This window comes from Herpailurus yagouaroundi, unplaced genomic scaffold (genome assembly GCF_014898765.1).
Source record: "Herpailurus yagouaroundi ecotype Mexico unplaced genomic scaffold, PumYag 28, whole genome shotgun sequence".
Classification (NCBI taxonomy): Eukaryota; Metazoa; Chordata; class Mammalia; order Carnivora; family Felidae; genus Herpailurus; species Herpailurus yagouaroundi.
Genome location: NW_024412376.1, coordinates 129,813,324 through 129,830,898, shown reverse-complemented (window position 1 = coordinate 129,830,898; position 17,575 = coordinate 129,813,324). Strand labels below are relative to the sequence as shown.

General features: G+C 34.1%; 1 protein-coding gene across 1 annotated transcript in view; it reads right to left on the bottom strand.

Annotated features, from left to right (window-relative positions):
- GABRG1 (gamma-aminobutyric acid type A receptor subunit gamma1) overlaps nucleotides 1-17,575 on the bottom strand; it is a 69,994-nt gene that overhangs the window by 11,079 nt on the left and 41,340 nt on the right. Inside the window, exons 4-8 of the mRNA XM_040484604.1 lie at nucleotides 11,607-11,827; nucleotides 10,648-10,730; nucleotides 7,397-7,534; nucleotides 7,123-7,275; nucleotides 1,910-2,121 (exon numbers count right to left, since the gene is read on the bottom strand). Coding sequence (XP_040340538.1) covers nucleotides 1,910-2,121; nucleotides 7,123-7,275; nucleotides 7,397-7,534; nucleotides 10,648-10,730; nucleotides 11,607-11,827 — 807 coding nt within the window. The remainder of the gene's footprint in view (nucleotides 1-1,909; nucleotides 2,122-7,122; nucleotides 7,276-7,396; nucleotides 7,535-10,647; nucleotides 10,731-11,606; nucleotides 11,828-17,575) is intronic.

Genomic DNA, 17,575 nt, shown 5'->3' with positions numbered 1-17,575 from the left:
GTTAAGTTTACTGAGTGAATGTGATAGCCAAACTGATTCGCTATAGTCGTAGAGTAGCCACTTTTTGGTTGAGTGTCTTTGATAATATAATAATAGTCGCTACATTTGTATATTTTTATAATGAAATTAGAGAATCTATGTGAGATTATAGATTTCCTGCCTTTTATTCAGTTTCCAGAAGTAAAATTTTCAAAGTAGTCATTGAACATAGCTATGGATGAGTAAATGATGAAATGGAAAATCCAGAGAGGATGCTTGGCTTTGATTAAAGGAAAATGGTAGAAAACCTGCATTTTTCTTTACCTAAAAATTTAGCAAATGGATATTAACATTGACATTATGGCTCCCTGATGGTTTATCCATTCAGGGGTTATATTATGTCCTATGGGTAAGCTAAAATAAGTCAAATTGAGAAAGTCACAGACTAATTCTGCAATGTAGGTTATCAAATGTGTACTGCCATCAATGTGCTCCACTTTCTTGGAATATTGCGGGAAACCAAAAGCAAATACACATAGGGTTTGGTCCTTGGAGTATAATATGAAAAGTAAAATACAATTGAAAATGATGTCAAAGTGTGATAAAGAAATTAATGAAAAATGGGAGGAGGGGAGAAAAGCATTGAATCCTAGAACTTGCTAAGTTAGGAGATAATATAGAAAACTCCGTGACTTATTATATACGCTCTATGGTAGGCTTACAAGCTTGCCACTCAGGATAGCTGTTCTCATTAATTTAGGTATTTGGGAAAAAACTCCGCTTTGAAAAAAAAAAACATTTCCTGGAATCAGCAAAATAGTGGCTTTTTTTTTTTTTTTTTTTTTGGTCAATACTGGAGGAACAGATGTTGACTTTTCTGAGTCCTATAAGAACAGGAAACACTAAGGAGTGATTACAAGCTTCAGCTCTGGCACCAAAAAAGACCTAGGTTTGAGTCTTGGATTCTTCAGTTCCTAAGGCTGTCTGTCCTTCTGCAAATTGCTGAACTTGTCCTCATAGGAACATAAATGAAATCATGCACATAAAATACCTGGCATACTCAGTAAGTGCTGGATATTACTTGAAGGTTGTTACAATTGCCATTATAATAGATTATAGTTGGTCATCCAATACTTAAGTATATTGAAATTAATAGAGCCACTTCTAATCTATCAATTTGATGTGATGTATGTTGGGGTAGATACATGATAGGGAAGGGGGAGTAAGAGAGCACAAATATAGGCGAATCAAAAACACTTCATAGCTATGACTTTCAAACACAGCTGAATACTAATATTAAAGAGGGTTCTTTATCTCTAAAAATCAAGTAATTTTGTGGGCCACCTTTTGTTAGAAGTGAAAATCCTGGGGCGCCTGGGTGGCGCAGTCGGTTAAGCGTCCGACTTCAGCCAGGTCACGATCTCGCGGTCCGTGAGTTCGAGCCCCGCGTCGGGCTCTGGGCTGATGGCTCAGAGCCTGGAGCCTGTTTCCGATTCTGTGTCTCCCTCTCTCTCTGCCCCTCCCCCGTTCATGCTCTGTCTCTCTCTGTCCCAAAAAATAAATAAATGTTGAAAAAAAATTAAAAAAAAAAAAGAAGTGAAAATCCTAACACAAAAATAGCATCAAAGAGAGATCTTAAATAATTTGGGGGGTACAAAAAATCTACCAGTTGGGGAAAATCCACAATGTAAGAAACCACCCTTTACAAGGGGATTCAGAGTCTTTTCTAAAGGGCACTGTCAATATACTTCTCCTGGTAGGCCATGTTAGGTACTCCGGTGTCATCTTAACGTTATTTATCTTTTGTTGGGTACTTCAAGAATCCATATTTGTCTAAGCAAGTATAGCATGAGTATTCAGAACACCATCTCTATTGTAATAAGTTGATGTTATTTTATAAACATTTTATAAACAGATTTTTATAACATACCGAGCTCTTATTTTTTTGCTTTCTGTCTCTAGAAGTCTTTCCTTTTTTGTTGCTGGTAAAATAATGCAAGGTGCCATATTCCATCAAGGCTGCAAAAACAAAAATGAAACAAACAGAAACAAAGAGGTCCATCGCAGTCACATAAGAAACCTTAGGTAATGACTTCCTGGCGATTGTGCTCAGAGTTGTCATAGTCAGGACTGTGGTGATACCTGCGGAGGGAGGGGAAAATAGGAGATAAAAAGTAACAGACTATTTTAGTTCTTCCATCTGATTTGGCAATGCTGTAAGCGGTCACAAACAATGGAAACAAAAGGATATGATTACTCCTGATTTACACAAAACATTACTGGTAACCATAGCTACATTATGTTCAATGTGCTCTTTGTGTCTGTATTAATTTTATTTTTCTTTTTTTTTTTTCAACGTTTATTTATTTTTGGGACAGAGAGAGACAGAGCATGAACGGGGGAGGGGCAGAGAGAGAGGGAGACACAGAATCGGAAACAGGCTCCAGGCTCTGAGCCATCAGCCCAGAGCCCGACGCGGGGCTCGAACTCACGGACCGCGAGATCGTGACCTGGCTGAAGTCGGACGCTTAACCGACTGCGCCACCCAGGCGCCCCTTTATTTTTCTTTTTAAGCTTATTTATTTATTTTGTAGTGAGACAGTGAGTGAGAGAGGGACAGAGAGAGAGAAAAAGAGAGAGAATCCCAAGTGGGCTTTGTGCTGTCAGTGCAGAACGCAACGTGGGACTCGATCTCAGGAACCATGAGATTACGATGAGCAGAAATCAAGAGTCAGATGCTTAGCTGACTGAGCCACCCAGGAGACCCATGTGTCTGTATGAGTTTTCCTCATCTAAATTTGTGGACTGCAGATATCTGACTCCCTGTACTCATTCTTCCATTCCTCCACAGCAATAAATTCTCCAAGTTTTAGCTGGCATGTGGCTGCCTGGAAGAACTTCTTTGCCCCCTTCTCTCAGTTATGTGTGGACACAGCTGAGGAGAAGTAAGTCAAGGGTGTAAACAATGGCCAATGGATGGCATTAAAAATGCAAAAAGGGAGTCAAAAATGTCAAATTTCCAGGTATAAAGTAAGTCATGGAGATGTAATATAAAGCATGGTGATTATAGTTAATAATACTGTGTTGTATACCTAAAAGTTGCTGACAGTAGATCTTAAAAGTTCTCATCACAGGGGCACCTGGATGGCTTAGTCAGTTAAGCAACTCACGTTCGATTTCAGCTCATGATTTGTGAGGTCTGGCCATGCTGACACCTTGGAGCCTACTTAGAGGATTCTTTCCCTCCTCTCTGCTCCTCCTCTGCTCTCTCTCTCTCTCTCTCTCTCTCAAAATAAATAAACTTAAACAAGAAAATACATTTTGTAACTGTATAATGATGGATGTTAACCAGACCTACAGCGGTAATCGATCTGCAATATACACAAATATTGAATCATTATGTTGTACTTCTAGAACTAATGTCAATTGTATTTCAATAAAAATAAAAGATGGCATTAAAGAGATAGGAAATGCCCATCTTTCCCTCTTCCTCAGAGCTTTCTGCAGGAATACGATGGCTAGAGCACCAGCAGCCATCTTAGAACATTAGATAATCATGAGAATTAAAATCATCCACAACACAGCAAAAAACTAGAAGGAGCCTGAGCCCCTCACACTGCAATCGCCCTTCCACTACCTACCTTTTGGCTTCTCACATGAGAAACAAATCCTCTTCCACCTAATTTAAGCTATAGAGATTTGCGGTTTTCTGTCACAAACAATTAAAATGAATCCAAACTAGTACAGTGTTTTCTTATACAATAACTTGAATTAAAGTTATTTTTTAATCTCAAGTTTAAGTAAAGAATAGGAGCAAGATTATGTCAGTTGAATACCTAAAAAGCACAGAGAAAATCTTCATATTTTGAAGAATTCAGCATATAAAATTGGGATGTCACCCTGGGCCCCAGCCCTGTGTATGTATCTCTGGGAGTATCTGTTTGTGTTTAGTTATGGCTTTCTTGTGGTTCTTACCACAGCTCATCTTGGCACCCTTAACTCACAGCTGCACATACCATATCTCTTCTTACCTAAACTGCTACAATTCTCATTCTGTGTCCACCAGACATGGCCCCAAATTCTGACTCTTCCTTTAGTTCTGTGACCTTAAGGAAGTTTCTTAACGTCTCTATGCCTTTCATCTAAAAAACTGGCATAGTAATATCTTACTACTTATAATGAATTTACACATGAGGTATTTATTTTATTTATTAGTTCTTAAAGTAGGTATTTAGAATATTGATTTTATATCTTCCTTTCTAACATTAGCATTGTAAAACTATAACTTCCTTTCTGAGCAATGCTTTAGTTGCATCTACAGATATTTATGTGTTAAATTCTTATTAAAATTTAGTTTGAAATATTTTCTAATTTCCATTTTGACCCAAGGGTTATCTAAAAGGTCATTTTAAAATTTCCAAATAGATAAGGCCACTATTATCTATGTTATATATATTAATTCTTAATTTACTTCCATATGCACTTGAAAGTATGGTATGTTTTGTAGTTAGGGATAGTTTTCTATGAATATTAATCAGGTCAAGTAGTTGATAATTTCATTCAGATTTTTTACATCTTCATTGATCTTTCTCCCACGTAATTGTTCTACCATGAATGAGAAAGAATGTTAAAATATCCAAATATGATAACAGATTTCTTTTTTACCCTATTATTCCTGACAATTTTGCTGCAATGATTTTTAAACCAAAACTATTTATTAAGGCTAGGCATACAGGAAGTGCTCAACAATTACCACGAATAAACAAGTCTTTCCTCTTCTTCACCTTACACCTTTTTTTCTGGTAACTTATCAAATCACAACATTGCCACACTCAGAAAACGATAGATTTCCAAATGTATTCCTGGCTTCCATACTTTTGTCCCAATTGACTAAAAAAAAATTTTAAGACAATGTGTGCTTTGATTTCAATATCAGTGACTGCATTAAATTTCACTTTACTAAAGTACTATTACATTTGTATTCATAAATCAATGAAAGCTACAGAACTTAGCTTTCAGATATTTATGTCTTTAGTTTAGTAATTAATATCACAGTCTTTCACATAAAAATAAGATAGTGGATTTCCTATAAAATATCTTTGAATCCATAATGATAAAAAATATTTGGGTTATTAAGCAGATTCATTGATATTGCCTCCTTGGTTTCCCTTGCTCAAAATCCTACAAGTCTTCCACATCACACTGAGAATAAAATCCAAAGTCTGTAAAATGACCTGTTAAAAATATGATCTAACGACCGGCATGTCTCCAATCTCATTTTCTACCACCTCTCAGTCAGTCTAGCCATTGTTGCTTTTTTTTTTTTTTTTTTTTTTCCGGGCCTTCAAGCACAGCATGGCAAAGAAGATCCCACTTTAGGACCTGGTGGTTCTCCCTGCCTGGATTATCGTTCTACCAGATATCCACCAGGTTAGCTTCCACACTTGACTGGGTCTCTGCTCCTTCCTCAAACAAGTCTGGCCTGACTCCATAACACAAAATAGCAAACAGCATATTTATGCACATCCCCTGACATACTCTTATATTTATTTTGCTTTCTCTTCATAACCTTTATTACTCACTGATATTATATGCTTTTTATATTTGTACATTACCTGCATACCCCACTAAAACATAAATGCCATAAACATGAGGATTTTATAACTACTGTTCACTGTTAACACTAAAGCCCCCAAAACACTGCTTGTTTCATAAAAAAACATTTGATAAATGTGACATAAATAAACTCAGGAAATTGTCCTTCAATTATGTGCGTATGTATGTATGCATGTACCTACACTCGTTTTAAGAAAAATCTTGGTCCTCCAAACACATAGGGCCCACAATTATAAGAGATATTCGTCAAGATAGATCTGGCTATGGCTTCATAGTTGATATGCTAAAACTTATAACTATGAATTCACATAACAACACAATTCCACAATTGGCTATACCCTTTCTGAAACTATGGCATGTTTTTTGGCTTTATACAAATATAATAGTAGAATAGAACAACCCATTCCAATTTTCTTAAAACAACTCATGGTAGCATACAAAGAATCTGAAATACTTTACTTACTTTAGGACATAAAATAATTTGAAATTATAATACTAGTTTAAATAGGGAAACAAAACTCAGGTATGAGTACATTTTATTCACTGGCTATATCTACACCTCTCTTTAGACTCTCAAAGGCACTGAATTTTCAAATACAGAGCTGGGTGCCTCGGGCTTTATCTTGCCACTTTTGTGTGATTTGCATTTTACTGTATTTATTAAATGTAGTTATTCACCAGCTATCATAGAAACCACATGAAAACCTCCTTTGTTGAAAATAGACTATCCCAACTTTATATTTTTTAAGACACAATTTTCAGTAGTATGATCATGTTTTGCACTGATCTTGGGAATGAAATTGATCAATAAGATATCTTTGTATATCAATACATAAATGGATGTTATTTTCTTTTAAACAAATGTATAGTAATTAGGCATATTTTCTTATATGATTTTGATTATTGCAATTGACTGCTAAAGAAAGAAACCAAAGGTCTATTTTATCAAGTATGAATCACAAATTGCCCTTTTAATCAGTGTTATTGTACAGGCAACTCTCAAAATATTCATAGACTAATTACACATTTTATAGATTACAGAAGCCTGGCAGTTTTTGTCCCTTTCAGCGACTTGCCCTTTAGAAAAGTTGGCTGTTGATTAGCACCATTGTAAGAGCAGGAGATTCCGAAGCCTTCTAAACACACATCAGTCAATAAATGCTGGCTATCAATGATTGAGCAAAAGAATAAAAATCTTGATGAAAAGTGATTGAAAATATTGACCAAATGAAGATTCAGGAATTATGCGTGGTTTTCGCTTATTAATTCTTGCTGAGTATTCATGCTTCCCTTGAACTCCATGAGCAGGAAAAAATATAAAATTTTCTGAAATTAAATTCTTTGTGATTCAATTTACTACTTGTTTTTCATATATTCCTTTCAACATTGTATTGCACTGGAGTATTTTTTAAATTTTTGCTTGATTGTAATGTAGAGGGATATTCGAATATATTCAACTACAAACTCTTCCACACTGAAATATTTCAACAGTCCTATGATACTATAGCATAATATTACATATCATACCAAGTGATGTTCTTGCAGGTACTGCATCTTTATTGATCCAAAAAGACACCCAAGAAAGAACAACTGTCAGAATACACGGAATGTAGGTCTGAATAGTGAAATATCCCATTCGTCTGCTCAGGTCAAAAAAAATTGTCATAATAATATAATCCCCTAGAAGAAAAGAAAAGTTTTATTTTTGCTATTAAAATACATAAAAGCATAGGTTTGAACCAACAGATTTAAATACAAGGCATTTGATGCTAGCATCATTCACTGATTGGTGTTTCCTTACCAGAGATGGTGTGAGAAATTTCAGTTGAGTTCCGTAACCCTACAAATGCAAACTGATATAATCTCCAGTATTTAGGATCAGCCACTTCTACAGAAGGTTTTTTCCACTTATACTCAATTTCATTTTTAGGGTACCCATCTAGATAAAAAAATTAAAATAAACATACAGAGTTTAGCAAGATCCAAATCTGTTACTGTTGCAATACCATTATTCAAAGACAAGTTCTTTGAAATTCATTTTTGTATGATAGGATATGTCAAATATAGAAAATACAGCATAAAATATATGTGTATAGTTTAAAAATAACCATATAATGATCCAATAATGATAATCCATGCCACTCCACTTAAATCAAAAAACAGAATCATGCTGGTTTCTTAGGGAAATTCATGTCCCCATCCCAATGTAGTAGTCCCTCACCCAACTAAATGTAACCACTAACCTGATTTCTGAAATCAGAAAATAGATGTTCTGATATGCATTTCTGAAACATATAGCTTATTTTAGGTTTTTTCAGCTCTACTTGATTGGTGCCATACTACATGCATTACTTTATATTTTACTTGTTTTGATATGATATCTATAATAGTTATCCATGCCAATGTACGCAGCTTTAGTAAATTTCTTCCATTGTAAAGATGTACTGAAATTTACTTATCCATTTTGCTATTGTAGATGCTTATAATGTTTCTTGTTGACTCTTACTAACAGTGTTGTTTGTACCATTACCATGCATGCCTCACAAAATACATATACACAAAATTTCTCTGGGACATATATCTATGTATGGAAGAGCTAGGTCATGGATGGCATAGAATTTCCACCTTATGAAACAGTGCCAATCTTCTATTCATAGAAAGCATACCATATATTCTCTCACCAGCCAGTGTGTGAAAATACACGTGGATCCACAGTCTCATTTAACTTGATGTGGACAGCCTATTTTTACTGGTCTCTAAGTATATTTTATTTCACATTTTCCTTATTATGAATGAAACTTAGTAATTTTTTCATATGTTTATTAGATTCTTGGGTTTCTACTTTGGAGAACTGCTTGTTCTATTACCTGTTCTTTTATTGGATTTTCTTCCCACCCCCCCTTTTTTAGTCTGTTATCTACATACTCTGAATATTAGATTTTTGTTAGTTACTTGTGTTGAAATGTAGTTGCCCAACATGGAGGTGCATTCTTTCAAAAAATTTTTGTGTCTGACACAGGTCAGGAAAATCCACAAGGGCTTTTTAAAGTAATCGAGTGAAGGAAATTCAGGCTGAAAATTCATGTGAGGGTGGGTCTGCAATTATATCCTCTCAAGGAGTTATTTCACCCCTAGTATGCTGATTGCAGAGGCAACTGTTCTTTTAGACTTTAGTGGGTGTGTGTGTGTGTGTGTGTGTGTGTGTGAGAGAGAGAGAGAGAGAGAGAGAGAGAGTGTATATGGGGGAAGGGGAGGTTATTCATGTTACCCTAAGCTCCCAGCCTTTGTAACCCAGCTGTATGTACAAATTATGTTCTAATAGATCTCTAATCCACAAATCTGTCAAATTCAAAGCTCAACTTTCTGGTTTCATTTTTATTGCTTCAATTCTTTCCTGGTGATTACTCACATGTTTTTGAGAATGTTTTTAATAATATAAGTTTTAAATTGTTTTCAACAGAAGAGTTGGTCTACCATATTATAAGAACAGAATCCACTATCAACCTTAAAAATTTCCAGAACATTATATCATTTTGTACCAGGATCTCTTCATCAGCCATGACAAAATAGCTGTCATCTCTCCACTAACTTGTTTTAAAACTCTGTTTTCTCTTTTCTTTTTTCGCGTTCTGTCTTGTTCGATAGGCTCTAACCGTCTTGCTTTTCCATAATCTCTATTTTTTTAATTATCATTGTTGATCCAATATAGTATATAGGAGTGTGGGTAGAAATAAAAACAGTGAGCTCATTACTTAATTACTCTAAATTTCATGATATTGACTATTGAAATGGGGATATATTGAAATATTTTGAATATATTTGCTGTAAAACATTAGGAATAGAAAACTTAATTCTCTACTGGATCGATATAGAATACCTTAAAAAAGTTAGCTGTGATCATTATATTTATGTAGGTGACAACCAATTGAATTCACAAGGATAGAGTATTAATTTCCAACAATTAATTTCCAAATCATAGTCAAAGAGATATCACACCAAAGATGTAGTCATGGTATCCAGAGGCAAGTACAATAATTGCTACATTTTCAAATATTTTCATATCAACTATTCTTTGAATGTTGTATTCATCAAGTCTTTGGTATGATTTGGCCAGTGAGATAGATAATAACTTTAAAAGGATATTTTAATATGACACAAATCATTAAGAAAAGTCAAGAAAATTCAATAAAAGCAACAAGAGATATTTGGGGATTTTTGTGAGTGAAGAAGCAGGATAATACTTGTGAATACATAAAATGTAGTGTGAATAGATTTTAGTATGTAATATACAAAGAAGTCAAATTTCAATAGAAGGAAAATAGCACTAGACAATTTGTGCATATAAGCAATAATATTTCTTTTTACATGTTTTTAAGACTTACTCATTTATATATTGTCTAGAAAAACCTTTTATAAGATATATACGTAAATATGTTAGTAATTATGAAATAGAATTGATATTCATATAGAAAGGTAACAATTATTTTCTTGAAATAAAATATTTTTATATCAAAATTACTTAGTTCTAATCATTTCTCTGTATTTCAATATTTCTTTCAAATAAAATAAACATTTCTACCTTGGCTTTTCCAACTCATTAAAGTCTCAAAGATTTAGTATTCATGTAGTAAATATTATTCACCAAACCAATCTTTGAAACATATTTTAAAATCCAATGTAATAAAGTTAAATCTTGCCTCAGGGAGACGAATAAAATTTGAATCAACATTTTATTCAAGGGAGTATTAAAACATTTGACCACTATCTTCAGGACTACTTTATTTAATCAAAATAGGAAAAGGCACTGGGATAAAATCAAAATTTGTAAGGAATGAAATAATAAAACATACATTTACTATGCATTCATTGTCACTTTTTAATTCAAAAGCCAGAAACAAATATGTCATTTGTAATTATTTTATCTGAGAGAAGAATATAATCCCCACCTCAGAAAATTATATAAATTGCATTTATCTCACTTTATTTTACATTTTTAAATAAACAGGTCTGAGGCTAAAACTCTATGAACTTATCATGCATTTTGTCACTTACAGCTTGAAAATTCCAGCGGACAGGAATGTTCATCCATAGGAAAGTTATGAAGCTGAAGATAACATTCTGCATTAATTGTCAATCTATTTAAATGAAAAAATAAATATTAAATAATAAATAATTTCAAGCATTAAAAATCCTTTGTCTAATATTCAAGAATGATTTTGGCCTGTAATAACAGTCTGTGATATATTAGAAAATAATAATAATTATAATACTTCAAAGTTTTAAATGTTAATATTGTAACATTCATAAGTGAGTATGAAAATTCTAACATTTTCCTTTCCAGCCAATTAAGCTACCACTATATACATTTCAGTAAATCTGCTTACGGTTAAAACTTTATACTTCAGGATCACAAAAACACATTGCACACACACACACACACACACACACACACTCACACACAATTAACTGAGTATACATGGTTATGTAAGGTGATTGTTTTCTCTTAAGTTTTCATGAACATCTTTTCACTAAGGATGATTCTTAAGATTAGGATGATCCTTGATAAGATATGTTAAGATATGTTCAAGACAACGAATTAAATAAACTTGAATCTTATATACATCAACCTTCATTTAATCCTTTCTTAAGGATGCTTTATTACATTATTGAAAACTTTATAGTAGATTGTGCTCCTAGAGAAAATCTCAACTATTTGCACCATAGGTTAAAATACATAATGTTCACACCACACCCTCTTTTGTTGCAGAGTTGGGGAGGGAAGGAGGGAGGAATCAAGAGATTTTTCTTGTTTGTTTTTCATTCCTTTCATATGCTAGTTACTCTGAGCTTTAAAAAAAGTTTCCAAAGTATACCGCTATTTTAGATTTTAGTGTATGAAAGGAACTCCATATTTCTTTCTTTGTAATACTGAAAAAGGAAAATTTATGACTTGACCAAATATTAGTATGGAAAATAAATTAAAGCAGCTATATTTTTTAAAACAGTATTACCTTAAAGTATATAAAACTCGTCCATCATTCCAAATTCGAAGCAGACGATTAGGAGTTGTTATCCAATGTGCATCAGATTTTCTTGAGTTTCTGAAGAAAGTGTCAGGAATCCAAATTTTTCCTACCATATTACTGTTAAGCATAAGCACTTTCATGGTACTATTGAATTTTAAACGACTATCAAACCAGGTTTGGGCAAAAATTATATCTATTGTGTATTCCTGGAAGATAAAAAGAAAGGTAACAACTTATAGTAAAGTCACTACTTAGACTTTTTTTAGATGTTTTCATTTTTACATTATAAAATTTATGTAAGTGAATAGCACTGAAACTCAGTGTTTTCAAATAAAAAATATGCCATTACCTTAATTTTCATTTTTAATTATTTGCCTGAGTCATATAAGATGAAGTCCAAGATTTCTAGTAATAACTGCTTCCTAGTGCGGCTTCATAATTGTTTTGTAAATTTTATTCAAGATTTTATAATATGTAGTATATAGTCATTTAATATAAAAGCAAATTACCTTAATGTCAACAATTGTATCAATTTTTGTGACATTCACATGGAGCATCGGTTAAAAAAATCACAAATAAATACAAAATCAAGATGCAAATACCAAATTACCTAAAATCCCTTACATTTTCTTTTGTCCAAAAAATTAATTACAATTATTTAGATCCGCTGTTCTCAAAATTTTCAAAGCACACACACATACCCTTATTAAGCGCTTTTAACATGCCAAGCACTGTATGTTGAGTTTTATGTATCATGTCATTAAATCCTTACTGCAACCCTGTGAAATAGGTACTGCTATAACCTTTATTTTTAAGTCGCATTTACTGAGCAATATAGAAGTAAAATGATTCTCCCCACATCACAAAGGTAATAAGCAAATGATAAGGAGACTGAATCACCACAGGCTGAATCCAAAATCCACATCCACAACAACCATACATAATGGTAGTCATAGTGGAGCCTGATGGGTGCTGGTATTAGAGCACAGGCTGTGCCCATTATCAGCGACTGTATATAAGAAATTCCAGGGTTATGAGAGAACCCTGGAGGAAGTGATTAGGTATTACCTACCTTTGTATCCTGACAAAATGTCTGCCACATTATAAGCACGAAAATTGATTTGATAAAATTAATGAATAAGAATGCGGTAATTATCGATGCTGTTGAGGAAAGTGATTATGTATGTGTACAACTTTGATATTAAGAGAGACAGAAAAGAGTAAATTGAAAAATATGAAATAGTATATGAATTACTTGTTGTGGGAGAGATTGGTTGCTCACTCTCGATGTAAGGCTAGCAATTGGCCAATTTACATGGACGGACATGTTTAGTGTAAGAAAGAGAAGTGTAATTGGGAGTTTGACCAATTGAATGAAGATTTTTTAAAAAGGTAGAGAGAATAATAAGTACACAGACTAGGAGTTAACTTGTTATGAGGAAAGTTGTATCAAATCCTAATTCCCAGCAGAATATTTATAAGTATAATTTACTTGACTAGAATATAGAGGAAATAGAATAGATAAGGAATATAGAATAGAAAGGAAAACCTTATTTTATGTATTTTGGCGTTTTATTTTTATTTATTGAATAAATTTGACATGTAACACTGTATAATTTAAAATTGTTTTAATGTTTATTTATTTTTGACAGAGAGAGAGAGAGAGAGAGAGAGAGAGAGACAGAGCATGAGCAGGGGAGGGGCAGAGAGAGAAGGAGGGAGACACAGAATTCGAAGCAGGCTCCAGGCTCCGAACTGCCAGCACAGAGGCCTACGTGAGGCTCGAGCTCACAGACCGCGAGATCATGAACCGAGCCAAAGTCAGACGCTCAATTGACTGAGCCACCCAGGTGCCCCCATCATTGTATGATTTGAAGGCATACAGCATACAGCATACGTAAAGTTACTTTGATATATTTCTGTACTGTCAAAGATTGCCAATGTAGCAATATTTATCATATTACATAATTATGGTACATTATTGTCTATATTAATTATTGTACATTTGACGTCTATGGCTTATTTACTACTTACTACAAGTTTGTACCCTTAACCACCTTAACTACCATCATCTTATCTATTTTAGATGAACAGTGTTGCAATTTGGGGAAGGCACGTACATATTAATAGTTAAAATAAAACCTTGGTTTGTGAGCATATTCATTCTGGAAGCATGCTGATAATCCAAAGCACCTGTATATCAAAGCAAATTTCAAGAACCATTGGATCAGTTGTGATCCTGTGATGTTTGACATCACATACCATTCGTATTGCAGGACATCGCTCGTTTGTCAAGTTAAAATTTATTAGAAATGTTTTCTTGTCTTGCAGAACACTCACAGAACAAGTTACTTGCAATCCAAGGTCTTACTGTATTTAAAATCCAACAGGGGCCTAAACATTACACAGTTGAAATGTTCTTTATAAAGGGGTTAAGAAATATAGATAAATTATTCAGGATAATTTGTCCATATAATGATGTAATATGTGATCATTCAATACTCTACCCATATATTTAGCGTCTAGTATCATCTAGCATCTAGCCAGTCAATTGTTTTGCATGGATGTGAAGATTTGAAGTCCTTAGGCACAAAAACACTCACATCATGATCTCCCCTTTACATAGTTTTGATTGCCATGAGGTTGCCAGAGAAATTTAGAGAGGGAGAGATGACTGAGATTTAGTTTTTTCCAATTGAGTATGGAATGGCACGGGATCAAATTGTACTGTGGAATATAGGCTGAAGTTTCTTTTGCAACCAAGTACCTTCCATAGCCACAAACTTGCTGATGTTCACAACTCAAGCTGAGTTGTAACGCAAGACATATCTCATAATACATAATACTGAAGTATATTTACTCTGTAGATGCTTAATCATCTCACTAAGGAATATGAATGGATTAGGCATGCATTATTGGGGGTGGGAGGCGAAAATGGGTCCTTCCAGACATTATCAGTGGTACTTTCTCCCTAAATCTTGTGGAAAATTCTTGGCCAGCTTTACAACAGTTATCTTTAACCCCTATTCTGACCTCCTGTTTCTCAGGCCAGATGTCTTTTCTTTAGAATAAATTATGATTTATCGAAGCAGCCTCTTCGACTGACACAAATAATTAACCACTCAGAGTCTAACAGTGTAACATGTGTTAATGACATGGTTTCTGGTTTTAATAGCAAATGCAAATAGAAGAATGCTCATGTCTCTTCTCTGGTGGATCCGAAAAAGAGTATTTAATAACATTATGTGCCAGAATTATTTTGTATTTTTGGATGGAATCAAACAGTATAAACTGCTTAAGATAACGGATAAGGCTTACATTCCTGCCAGGACTATGGCTTCGCAAAGCTCCAACACTGGTTGGTAAAGGGGACATCATGCTACCTGACATATACTTGGCTGCAGTATTCCTAACTAACAGGGCATTAAAGGCTGCACTTGAGAACTAACATGTCTAGGGGTGGGATTTAGCAAGCAGCTGAAAATCCTGCTTAGCAGCTGACAGGATCTTCTTTACAATACCTGTTGATAAAACTGCTAATTGCCATTGAAAGAGTTATGATTTCTAAAGAGTAAACTCTCCCAGGAGAGAGTCTTGGGGGAAATGGGAAAATTTTTCTACTCATAATTATTCCCTCAAGTGAGGACCAAGAAGAGAAAGATACAGAGCATATGTCTTGATAATCCAACCTTCCTAAACCCGTTGCAGATGCTAATACTTTCAAGCTCTTTTAAACTGCTAATCCTTAATAAGTGCCTCACTGAGATAAGAAGGTCATTAAATTTCTGCTACTTTATATGTAATCGAAAAATCCAATTTCGTTTACTCATTTGTATTAGTACAACTTCCAGAAAGTGATCAAACTGTGTTATTGTTCTTCATGTTCTTATTTAGAAGCTATAATTAACTGGATAATAAATAAGTAAAAAAAAAAAAAAAAAAAAAAAAAAACCATGAAAAGGAATGTCCATTCACTCAGGACAAGTACAATAGCTTCTAGGATAAACAATTTGAAATAAGGCACAGTACATTTAACATTTGAGATCCAATGTACATTATGAGACTTACTTTTTTCCTTGCAAGTTAGCTGAGAAAACAGCATTCATGAATAAAGGCGAAGAAGTGAGTCATTTTATTTTTAACTCAATCAAATCAAAGCATAGTTGACGAAAGTATATGCCTTATAGTCTTCTTACCACATGGTCAGACTTGCAGTTATGCACTGTGTCTCACAATTAAACATACTAGTTTTCTTTTTTTTTTTTTTAATTTTTTTTTTTAACGTTTATTTATTTTTGAGACAGAGAGAGACAGAGCATGAATGGGGGAGGGGCAGAGAGAGAGGGAGACACAGAATCGGAAACAGGCTCCAGGCTCTGAGCCATCAGCCCAGAGCCCGACGCGAAGCTCGAACTCACGGACCGCGAGATCGTGACCTGGCTGAAGTCGGCCGCTTAACCGACTGCGCCACCCAGGCGCCCCTAAACGTACTAGTTTTCAATACTATTGTCCTAGTAATGGAAGAAACTTCACACAAAATGCAGACCTACGTAACTAATGTAGGTGTATAATTTCATCATGAAGTTTGTTTGATCCTGATCTGGTCTTCACATCTTGGCATTAATCTCTCCCTAACCCATCTATTCCCGTGGTCAAAATAGTAGTATACTGGGCCAAATAATGGTTATCAATATATTAGATGTGAAGGCTACAGACATGTAGACAAAAGGTACAGGCATAGCTAATCCACAGTACAAATAGCTTTAGTGGCAAAAGTTCATAGGTAGCTGCTCCACTTTGCTCAGTTATTATAAAAACACCAATTCTTAAAACTATCACAATATGGTTAAGTATAAAGCTTGGTGCTATTCTATTTTTCAACTAGAAAAAGAGATAAGGAACAAAGAGGATATGTCATGATAAATCATTGAAGTCATCCAGAAATATACTGAGAGAGAATCAAAAAGTAGACATGAATCCTGGGTTCTGTTACCAACCCTTTGGGCTCTTATTTTTATGACTCTAAATGTAGATTTTCAAAAGAACATAACATCATTTGCACTCACCGATTAACTTTTTAAAAATATTTTTCAGTGATTAAGTTACTTCTATATTGTTCTGGGTTTACAAAGATGAAAATAGAGCCTTCCTGTTATGAATATACTATATACAAAAAATAAAAAATTAGAAATTAATAAAACTTAGGAAACGTACAGATAAAGAGAAATGGAGACAGTAGAGGTGATTTTCAGCTAGGGAAATTTGAGGAAGACTTCATGACAGAAGTAGTATTTTACCCAAACACTGAAGGATATTATGAACATTCAGATACATGCTGGGGTCGAATAATAGAAGTGGGGAGGAAGTAAAGAGGTAGTAAAGTGTAGGGCATAATGGGGAAAAAAAATTTAAGTCATATACAATGAAAAACGTAGTGTATTTTGTGTCCATCAGGAAATGTGCATACCTCAGACACACAGAAAATTCTACATCTGTAAGAGTTTTTGACAACAATTACCAATAATTGACTTGGAACCTAGACACCACTCCATCCCCATGTACTACTCAACTGAGTGTTATGAACTGAAAGCCCTAATACTCCGTGTGTTAATTTTATGCATCATGCTTAATCATACATTTCCTGCTAAATATTTATTCTATAATATTCGATGTACAATTTCAAAGAGTACGACATCAATCTTAATATGATCACAGACAGCTAAACCCTGCAAAGGATACAAATAAAACAAAATTCCCACTCCTTAAAAAATGTATAATATATACTAGTAAAGAAAGAGTTAGATTCTAGATGTATATAATAAATAACCAATAATCTGGCATGGGAAAGATCCTTACAACCCTTATGAACCTGTTTCAGTCAGGGTTCTCCAGAGAAACAGACCCCTTAAGACGGATGGATGGGTCAGTGGATGGCTGGACAGAGAGACAGCCAG